The 11,558-nt window shown below is 46.1% G+C and overlaps 1 protein-coding gene across 1 annotated transcript; it reads right to left on the bottom strand.

Annotated features, from left to right (window-relative positions):
• Nucleotides 1-2,032: 2,032 nt before the first annotated feature.
• On the bottom strand, nt 2,033-11,288 carry LOC149356552 (aurora kinase A-like). The gene is made up of 5 exons (XM_089577792.1): nt 11,212-11,288; nt 8,295-8,433; nt 6,139-6,287; nt 2,766-2,997; nt 2,033-2,158 (listed from the first exon to the last, which is right to left on the bottom strand). Exons 1-5 carry the CDS (start codon nt 11,286-11,288, stop codon nt 2,054-2,056), a joined length of 702 nt encoding a protein of 233 aa, XP_089433918.1. The 3' UTR covers nt 2,033-2,053.
• Nucleotides 11,289-11,558: the final 270 nt, after the last annotated feature.

Below are 11,558 nucleotides of genomic sequence, written 5' to 3'. Positions count from 1 at the left end.
ATCACTCTTTTGACTAACTCGGAGTGAGCTGAGTCAAAACGAAGCAATGCCTTTTTAGAACGTGGCGTGTACGCCCAGCACACATGTCCAGGGTCATTAAAAAACAAGCGAATGTCTAAAAACTGTAACGACTCAGATTGAGGTAGTTCCAGGGTAAATTTTAGGCTTGTCGAGCACCTGTTAAAACATCTAAAATCGAGGCAGCCAAGAGGTGTAAAGTTTCCCCCGGCTTCACGTTAACAAGAACAAGAAAGTCATCAACGTATCTACAAACTTTTACAACAGGTAGGTCGTTAAGATTGTCTAGAATCAAGGAATCTAATTTAGCTAGATAAATTCCACATAATATAGGTGCAATACGAGAACGAATGCATATTCCGTCCTTTGGCAAAAAACAAACATCTCGGTACCTCACCAAAGCACAACTTAAGTAACAGTCCAGCAGTTCCAAAAAGGCTTCCGCTGTAATGCCACAGGAGTTCTGGAAAGCCACGGTGCCAGTCCTATCAATAACTTCACTGACGGCTGTCAAGAGTTCCTCGCGAGGTACAGAGTAGAAGTGGTCCTCCACATCCACTGAAAAGGCGCAGTTCGCTCCGGGAAGACCTTCCTTGAGCTGTTCAACCAAACGATCTGCACTTGCAATCTTGTAGGGATCGTCCACATTAAGGCTGTTCAGGTGTGGCAAGAGGAACCTGCTGACGTGCTCTTGCCAGCTGCCCCTTTCGGACACGATTGCCCTAAAAGGACAAAGCGGTTTGTGTGTCTTGGCAGCGAAAAATAGTTTCAGGACATCAACCTTGGTGGCACGAACACGTTTGGCAAGTGAATCAAGGCTGAGCTCCTGAAGCAGAGAGAGTGCTTTTGATTTCGCTCTTCCTGGCCGTATACCTGCTGGCTTGAAATTCTTGCTTACAGCCTGCGTGGCCCTTTCCTCGTATAAGCCCTGCGGCATGACAGTAAAGCCGCCCTCATTGTCAGATAAGAGGAGTGACAAGCCGGAGTCCTGGAAATGGCTAGTAATGTCACGTAGGATAGGACGACCACCTTTCTTCCTGGGGTATGTTCTTTGCAATGCGTCAACGCCCTCTGAAATGCAGCGTCCCTTCTCCTCTACTGGTGCTTTGCTAGCTATGTTATGAACAGTTGCTAAAAGAGTCACGTTGTCACCTGGGTCTTCCAAGCTGAACTTAGGACCTCTTTCCAGTACGCGTTGAACTTTGTTTCGGAGTGAAACGTCGCCCAAGGTGTTCACTGGAACGATGCCAGCTTTCTTCTTGTTTGACCTAGGCAAATTGCGGATAACTGTCTTCCAAAGGAATCCAGTTGCATCTTCAGCCGTTTTCCTGTACTCTCTGAAGCGCTGTTGCCCAGAAAAGCCAAGGCCGCACCACTTGAAGCAAGCCATCCGAAGCCACTCCAGCAAGAACCGCACTTGGCGCCAACATTCAGATTTTATGATTTTGCAGATCCTTTTCCAATTCCCCAGTGAAGGTAGCAACACCCCGAACAAAAGGGCGATATCCGGGGGACACTGACCTTTCCTGACGCAGAAGGCGAGGTAGCGGGCCTTGCACGTTGAAGAGGCAATGAGACTATCACAAACGGAACACTGCTCGCTAGGGCGTAGGGAACACAAAAAAGAGCCCAATGGAGAAGAAATATAATTCAGCACAGTAGAAATTGGGGCCTGTTGGTAGTTCATGATGAGGAAGTTAGAGCGCAAAAAAAAACAAAGACAAAGCGCTTGTCCCGTCCACGTCGCCACTTTGTCTTTGTTTTTTTTTGCGCTCTAACTTCCTCATCAATGCTCGTAACTTTGTGAATAAAAGTAACGAGTATTCTAAAAACGTGCTGTACGAAACTAAGTAAAAATTTACCCAATAAATACCCTATAAATGCTGTACTACATGTACTGACAATATGAATGCGCAAAAAAAAACACGAAACAAACACCTAAACCGATACAAGGAATTTGAGATGCCTCGTCAAATGTGCACAACAAAATCAGCGTGCCCAGTGAACGCAATGAGCGATGCTGGCGGGGTTCTTCTCAGAAAGTCGTGGACACCACTGTGGTGTCGGCGTTCTTCGTGATCCACGGGTGGGCCAGCACCTCATCCAAGGAAATGCGGTCTACGGCACGTATCCGGACCAGCTGCGAAAATAAGATATGTTGCAGTCGTCCGCATATTTAAAACTAAACAGCATGTCCATCTCCCTACCTAACACACCTGCTTTCCTTTACGAACCCCTACGCATCGTACCCTAGCCTTAATACCCTTACGTATATTATCCACAATTACGTCCCCTCAACTATTCTACTTACCCTCATTAAACTGCCTACACTACGGCACCATAACCTGTTAACCTACGTGCCTTACCAACCCTACCGTACCCTACACTCCCACCTACCCTATCATACCTTAACCTACCTACCTCTCAGTTTATCTACTGCATCTATCAAAAACTGAATATATTTCTATAAAGTAAGCGCTTTTTCGACTAACAATACCTATTGCCACATTCGCTGCTTCTGAACAAGAAAACCGTACAGGCACAGGTATCTTTCAGTGCAATATGCCAGCATTGCTAGACAATAAGTGCGGCACAAATGTGAAGAGAACACAACTCTGCTGAGTCAGTACTGTATCTCCGCAGTGCGGAAAAGCACAACAAACGCAGCACGTATGCTTCACTGACAGACACGGATGCAACATGTAGCCAAAGGGGGTACACTATTTCGCGCAATGCGTGCTTCTAACCTTTCCGATGATGTCGCGAGCATCGGCACTGACATGGTGCGGGAACTCAAGCTTGGCCGCCATTATGAGCTCACGGGTCTTGTTGAATGAGTCCGACTCAAAGGGTGTGCTGCCCACCACCATCTCGTAGATGAGGATGCCCAGACACCAGTGGTCCACCTTCTCGTCGTATGCGAGGTGCATCACCATTTCCGGCGGCAGGTACTCCACAGTTCCGCACATTGTACGTCGCCTGCAGGCCACAATGCAAGATTCAACATGCGTACATATATTTGCAGCTTGCACTAAGAGGCAATCTATCGCTCGGTATTACTAGTCATGTGCCTACCAGCTATCAACAAACAGTTAACAACAAACAGCGGTTTTGCTGTTTTTTTGCAGTCACTGACCATCGCTCGCAGGTAGTTCTTCAAGCCACTTTTGGTTTCTTGTTTCCGCATCGTGAGTCGTGACGCGATAGCTGCTTTGTCTAAGCAATGAAATTGCTGCAGTGAGGCTAACCGAAGAGCGCAGCTGTACTAAGTAGAAGCAGTTAATTTATGATGACACTTCAGTGATGAAAACATCGCATATGCTCCTTGGTTTCAGTGACTATCGGCTTCCGTCATTTGTGTCATAAGAAGCCCTATTTTGCCTTCCCTTGTCTGCTCTATAGCTAATGAAGGCCTCGATTTTGGCAGTCTTGATACCATACGCAGCATAAGAGGGTTCTCGCAAGCTTCTACCCTCACCGTTCGATCACCTTCCTACGTGGCCCTCGCGGTAATGCAGGACGTACTGCGCCCGCCGCTATGGATGAGGGTGGCGCTGGTGAACACTCTCAAGGTCGGGTTACGCTTAAAATAAATACCCCGAAAGCAGAAGATTAGACAGGCGTCGCCTGCGCTTAGTCGGTAGAGCACCGGACGCGAAATTCAAAGTTCCTTGTTTCGGATACCACTGGCGGTATGTAGTTCTTTCGTTTGCTTTTTAATCAATTATCTTTAAAATATATCATTTTAATCTCAACTTCACGAATACCAAAGGTTAAAAAACACCCCCAATGCTTCTTAGTATGAGTGACTGTTTTCCGTCATGCTAGTCATAACGAGCCCCATTTTTCCCTCCCCTTGTCCGCTCAACTCCTATAACAGTACAATTTTCATTTGCCGAACCCTGTGTTCATCAAACTTTCAGTGGTTTCAAATCAAATCAGGTTCGTTCTGCACGACAGTGCAATGTTGATGGCTTCCCTGACAAAAAAGCTGTGACCACAGCTTGACTAGGCTGGGGAGCCATTTTGGCAGCAGTGACTTTACATAAACAGTAAAAAGGTTCAAATGCGAGAATAAAATTACAATATGATATATGCACTCCGCTTATCGATATAATTATGCTGCAAGAAAATGAAGGACTTAACAATAAACCTGCTCTACAAAGCAGCAGCATTCTGTTTGTATAGCGTCGTACATGACGATCCAGGTGGAAAGGCAAACACTTTGCATATTCATTAAAAGAATTTGTGCGACAAAATAGGTGCAACGTACTAAGAAAACTGTCAAATAACAAATATGCCTTGAAATGCTCTGCGAGTTATGTCAATGAAAAAAAAATGGCCTGGCTTAGCTTATGGTTAAGCCTAGGATGCGAAGCATACCTCCGGCGGAGGCTGCGCGTCCGCAAGCGAGCGCACGAGTTGAGCCCCAGCTTTCACAGCTGTTGTGACGTCATATCACGTGGTGCGCCGATGTAGGTCAAGTGGTAGGTACGCGGCCGCGCGCGGCGCAGCAAGGAAGAGCTCGGTTGCGCGGCTAGTATGCTTCGCATAAAAACGTCTTTTGAGCTTATTTGTAAGAAATGGTGCATAGTATGTTGTGTCAGAGAATGATTTGTGCTCAGCCGTGGCACAAACAATTTTTCAGATGACCAGGTTCGATGTGCGTGAGTTTGCAATCTGAGACTACACAATTTCTTTAAGAATTATTGCTAGCATACCCTCGAAAAGCGCAGCAGTTATGGAAGACAGTAATTGTAGATTTGCTCTATACTAACTATGTTGGTTTATGGTTTATGGGGGTTTAACGTCAAAAATAGACTGCGGCTCTGAGGGACGCCGTACTCAAGGGCTATGGAAATTTCGGCCACCTAGAACGTGCACTGGCACCGCACAGTACACGGTCCGCTAGAATTTTGCCTCCATCGAAATTCGACCGCAGCTGCCGGGATCGAACCCGCGTCTTAGGGAACAGGAGCCGAGCGCCATAAACACTGAGCCACTGCGGCGGCACTACCTATCTTGAATTGAGCAAACTGCTCTTGAGTGTGGTGGCAGTATAGAACATTAGCAATGCAGCGGACAGTTTCTTTTTCGAGCCTATGTAATACTGTTATCTTTTTTATTAATATTGGCCCAAATTAATGTGCAATAGTTAATGTGGGACCGAAAGAGAGAGTGAGAGATTTGACTTGAAGCATAATTAATGTTGGTTAAAAAAATGTCTCAATATCTTGGTGGTAAGCAAACAGTGGAAGAGAGCTTTTTGACCAGTTACTTAATATGTGCATCCCAACTCATAAGGTTGAGATGCCAGCCCTAAACGTTTGAGCTCTTCCACTGTATCGAGTGGAGAGCTGCCGAAGCGCAGTCCACAAACCCAGCTTACTGGTTTGTTTTTTTGAAGCTAACAGTATAGCTTTCGATTTTTGCCCTAAACGTCTCCTTTGGTACTTTGTTCATACGAAGGAACTGTATACAGGGTATTCCGTATTTATCAGTCCGGGATTTAAAAATTTCTCCTGCTCAAACTACAGGCTTACTTCGTCCCAGGCATAGACCACAGGGCAGCTTGTTATGGTCTGCGTTTTTCAATAAATAATTTAGCCCCGGAACTTACCTGTATTGACAGAAGTCGACGAAGAACTGCAGTTGCCTGCGTAGAGCATTTTCGTCGAGTCGAGCGGAGTAGCCAATTTGCGAGGCTGCGCCATCTGGCGAACTGCGAGAAAACCAGTGACCCTGCTTGGATCTGGGGCAGGCCTCACATTACCCCAGATGATGCAGCCTCTCAAATCGGCTATTTCGTTCGCCCTCACGAAAATCCTCTACGCAGACGACTGCAGTTGTTCGCAAATTCCAGTCAATCCAGGTATGCTCCGATCTTAAATTATTTATCGGAAAACGGAGACTGTCATAAGCTACCTCGTGGTTTGTGCTTGAGCCGAAGTAGTCCAGTAGTTTGGGCAGGATGATTTCCAAACCGGACAGATCAATATGGTACACCCTGTACAGAGCATAGTAGGCAGATATAACGAAAAAAACACCACAGTACTGTCAACGAGTACAACATCTGCTGACAATCGAGCATCCCAAGTGAAAACTAGCCAGTGTGGCCACCTTGAAGAGGGCGCGTGCACAGACCAGCCGAAGTCGGCGATCTTTATCTCGCCGTTGAAGCCAAGGAGCAAGTTCTCCGGCTTGATGTCCCGATGGATCATCTTGCGGCTGTGGAAGAACTTGAGGGCCTGGCACAGCTGGTAGGTGTACTGTGTGGGAGAAGGTGTGCGCGCTTTGTAACAAAAGCAACTACATCGATCAATCGTACAAGGGATCGACAATATGCAACGGGTCGACCAGTCAGGGAGTAAATATGGCATTCATGTAGATCGATACTCTAATGAGTTCTGTAAGTTAAGTACGAAGTAGGAGTTTATTCTAGTCATTTAAATGCTTACTTTCTTCGAGCGTCTATTATGAAGTGCATTATGATTGAAGAAAGCTCCATATTGAACTCTAAGCTTTTTCTTTTATCACGTAACTTTTAGATGGTGATGGCGCCAATCTCTTCAGAGAGGTTATTCCTGCCTGAAATAGAATCGTAACGAGTAGCACGTGGAAAATTGCATCTCTTTGGCCTTCACTAATCTCTATTGAAATATAAATGATTAAGGAAAAAGCAATAACTTAGGGAAAAATGCAGGAATTTTTACTGCATCATTGTAAGGAATGACAGCCGCAAATACTAATTCTTTGGTCTAAACTGGCTATTTTTTTTGTTACACAAACCAAAAGCTGCCCCCCCCCCCCTCCCCCGCGCGCCCCACAGTATGCTGCCGAGATCGGACAGCGCGGTATTGAGGCTTGAGTGCAGCAATCCGGTCCATTTATCTGGCGACATTCATATTGCTCATAGTCATCAGCATCATCACCACGAACCTGACTGCACCCACTGCAGGGCACAGGCCTCCCCCATGTGTCTCCAATTAACCCTGTGCGTTGCCTGCTGCATACAACTTATCCTCGCACACTTCATAATCTCACCCACCCACCTAACTTTCTTCCGCCCCCAGCTACGCTTGCGTTCTCTGGGGATTCTCTCCGCTACCTTTAGGGACGCGCGGTTCCCTTGCTTTCGCATTACATGCCCTGACCAAGCTCATTTATTCCTCTTGATTTCGGCTGGCAAGTCATTAAGTCACAATTGTTCCCTTACCCACTCTGCCCGCTACCCATCTCTCAGCGTTACACCTGTCATTTTTCTTTCCATAGCTCATTACGTTGTCCTCCTCAACTTACGCTGAACCCTCTTCGTTAGCCTGCACGTTTCTGCCGCATAGGAGCGCACCGGTAAGACAGCTGTTTTAGTTGCCGATAGCCCTAATTAGGAACGTATAAAACAGCTGTATCATACTGCTCATACTTGCCCAACAAGTCTGGACAACGCGGCAGGGATGAGGCAATTTTAGCAGACCGTGGCTAGATGCCCGATCTGGGTGGCCGTGGCTCATACAGCTTTCACCTCACTCCTCGATGGAGATGCGGCGATAATTTAAGAAACCTTCTTGTAACTATAACATGACTGCCACAGAGGCAGCAGTTTTCCTTTACGTATAACATGATGATCATAGAGTTATTACACTGACTTCGTGATGCGTCCTACTTTTGGAGATCAGCCTTGCGTCCCTTGACAGCTGCAGCTGAAACTGTAGCGCAGTTCTGCAGCAGCGCCGCTAGCTGTTCGTTGTTTCGCACGGTTATTAATTTTGTAAGGATGTTGAATTTGGCAGACAATATTAGAAGTATTTTTTGTCGATTGGAATTCGGTCCGGGCGTGAGAAAATTCCAAGCGCACACCCATATAACCACTACTTTCTCTGAAGGTCAGCTCAACACCAAAACATAGGGGATGTATGAATTAGCTGTAGAAATGGGAAGCTAAATGTGGTCAGCCTTCTTTCTCAGCCCCATCATTTAATTCGGCCTATTACGTGTCCGCCCTAATCTGCCTGTAAACCTTTTATAAGCGTTAACATTGTGGCTCCCAAACAACCACATTGTTCGATACCCCTTTCGTTGACCTGTTCTTCAACGTTATCGAGAAGAACCACCCGCCATCAGTAACCAGCCCTGAAGATCAGACTACTGGCTTGTGCCCAGAGGCACAGCGCTTTTGTCACATCAGAGGAGGGGTTGTGGCACCACTGAAAGCTGTGGTGACGGCAGTGACACACGACGGGGGTGACACACGAGTGATAAAAGGACAGGGCACTCACCGTGGCTGCTTGCTGGTCGGTGAACCGCCCTGCGTCAAGAAGTCGGGGGTACAGCGCCCCCTGAGGTGCATACTCCAGGATGAGGTAGACACGGGTGCTGTCATGAAACCAGGTGTAGAGGCACAGGATGTTCGAGTGCCTGCAAGGGAAGGCCCGAAGTGGTCGTTGGGCATGTGAACCAGTCTGGCATCGGTGGTCACTCGCAAAGCAAACGCTGTGTTAGCGTGCGCTGAAAGATGAAGTAAGGCAAGGCAAGGCAAGGGAACAAAAGCGAAGTATTCTGATCATATGTTTTAACAGCCCCGTATACATTTTACAATATTATCGAACTGTTTGAAAATTTTGAAGAAATGTTGAAATGCATCTGAGTTAAAGGCTATTCACAAACAAGCACTGTCAACAGAGCAGCCACACAAAACGACAGAACAGATTGACGCTTAAAAATCACTGCGCAGTGAAAAGGCCTGGAGAAATTTCAAGATTGTTTTATGTGTGCATTTCCTGCACTTTCACGAAAAAAAAAAGAACGCCAATGGGCTTGTTTTGCCCGCCTAAAGTCCTTGCCACAAAAGCACACTTCACCGTAGTTCAGGTAACCCTTTTTTTCGTTAAGCGTGCTTCCCTTAACCGAGGTGAACAATTAGCCTTATTCTGCCGTGCGAACAGCAGCACCAAGCTTAGCGAAAACCGTGGTTACTTTAACCGAGGTTAAGCAAGTCGGTGCATCACCGTGACTGCTTTTCATGAGAAGTCAAAATATAAAAATAACCAAAGAAATAGAAGTTGCGAAGAATGACGGCATTGATTTCTCGAATAACAACTTTTTCATCAAAACAACTATGCTTACTGTACACAAGTGCGCTTCATTATGACAGACCTCAAGCCATGGAAGTTATATGTGAAATTTACATACGCATGGCTTCTGGTGCTCTTCTCATTCTAATGATGTACCACTGCAAAATTTATTTTAAAATTGCTTGTGGAGCCTGTCTTGTGTAAAATTTAAAGCATTACGTGGTACTTTCCACTTTGCTACGTCGACAATAACAAAATAACCACGCCAAATCTCCCTTACAAAATTACGTGTGGTATCTTCTCTGAGAGCCACCACGCTACGTCCAGAACGCATGAATTCTTCTTCCTCAAAAAGGCTGAAGAACCAACATAACAGCAGCATTAGTATTTCGAGCGCCGACAAACTGAATGAAGCGTTCACAAAAGAAGCCGTGTGCTGGAGCTGGGCTGTGAAACGCCTTTCTCTGTAGAACCAGCTGACTTCACTTGCGTGCAGTTATCAGTTTTTCACTTCTTGGCTGGCTGCATTCTGATGTGATTTTGGTAGGTGTGTACTTTCAAAGAGGAAAAAAAAAGGGCTCACAAGGCAGTGTCAGCAGAATATCCAACATCTTCCGAGCTACATGGCGTAGCAAACAAGTGATATACTTGCAGAAGAAAAAACTTTGAGATCGCTGCCGCGACAGGCATTGGAGCAATGCGAAAGCAAAACGTCCACATACTATATCGACGTCCATGGCAGTTCTGACGTCCGTGTACTATATCGACGTCTAAGTGTATTTCTATGAGTTTTATCGTGTTTAATTAATTAATAACACCTAATGAACCAAATTTTTCGCACTGAAGCATTTTATCACATAATCTGCGTCACAATAACACTTTCACACATTTCTCATCAGAGAACGACGTCATTGTGCAAACAAAACTTCGGACGCTTTTTGCTCACGCGACATAGCCATATAAATCTCTCGCACTTAAGAAAAAAACAAAGATAAATAAATAACTGCAGTTAAAGAGTTAATCAGCGTGCTCAGGCCATAACTGTACCGACAAAAAATATTGCGGACGATTACGTTAGTTCCTAATGCGAAATTTGAGCGGAGCTCATCAGCTGTTTCAACTTTTCGATAGACTGAGGCAAATAATTCAAGCAAGACATATATGTGCAATTACAAACAACTTGTTATTTTTTGCATATATTCCTTCTTCAAGAAACACTGCACTAACAGTTCTTGATTTTCATGAAGGAAGCTTTGTGGTTGGAGAAATAGATGGACATATGCTCGACATGCTGCACCAATGCCTGGTTCCCAAAGACGACGTCTGTAGAGATATTTCGCGATGTTGTCCCAGCCGTGGGAGGCGTTACGGACGAGAGGTGCAAGATGTTCTCCGGCATAAGGCGTGAGAAATTCCTGTTTGTCTTGATATCTCCATTACAAGAACCCATCCACCCTGCCACCATGGCAGGTGGCAGTTCGCTCACCGTTTTGAGCGCTAACGCATGCAGCCCACATCTATATCTCATCACCAGACGTACCAATAAGCATGATTCAGGCGTCCACTGACCCAGGGAGCAAGTAATGCGAACTTCCTTTCCTTAAAATTATCGGTGTAAAACGCGGCCGACGACAATGCCACTGAAAACAACGAATTCCGATGGCCTATGGCTTCAGCGCCGCGTTTCTGGCCCAACGTTTTCAATCCCACCGCATGCAGTGCACATCTGTCACTACCGCCACGTAGCTTAAGGCACGATTGAGGTGTCCACTGTTCCAAAAGGGCAGTTGTGTGCCTTTCCTCTGGTTCAGGTTTCCACCGAGATGTGTGAGAGATACTGTGCCGTTTCTTTTCCTCAAAACAAAATTTACCAACTTTACCCACTGCTTTCCAAGCTCCCGCTGCATTGATTTCGCAGCGTAAAGCGCGGACAAGGTGTCCATTGCTTGTTAAAACAGACAACGGGGACGGCGACGCCGCGAAACGCAGAAACAACCGCCAAAAAGCTGCGCTCTAAAACAAGAACACAAAGAACTTGATAACCTCCCGCAAGAATGTAGCACAACGAAGTATGCTCCAAGGTGTACTCATGACAATGTAATCTCAAAGCAAGCAAGCTCACCTTAGCTGGGCCTGGATCCCGGTTTCCCTTATCAGCGGACGCTCCATATTATACCTCTGCAGCTTTGACTTGAACATGACCTGCACGCACAACGTTGATGGTGAAGTTTGTTGGCAGCTTTTAAGGGAAGATTTGGACAAAAAGCGCTATGGCGAACGCTATTTTCATCGGGACAAGGTGGGTTCAAAGACCCATTTTGCGGGAATTTCACCCTAGGAATTTCACACCAGGCAAGGCGAAAGCTTGCACGAATTGGAAACTGATGGTTATGCCTGGCGGCAGTAGTGTCTGAATTCCGCACTTCTCCCTCGCGATGCGGATGCCCCAACCGCTAGGCCACTGCTGCT

The sequence above is a fragment of the Amblyomma mixtum genome, chromosome 3 (assembly GCF_055824585.1).
Source record: "Amblyomma mixtum isolate Tamu chromosome 3, ASM5582458v1, whole genome shotgun sequence".
NCBI lineage: Eukaryota > Metazoa > Arthropoda > Arachnida > Ixodida > Ixodidae > Amblyomma > Amblyomma mixtum.
Note: the sequence above shows the minus strand (reverse complement) of the source record. Positions and strands in the feature narration are given on the sequence as shown.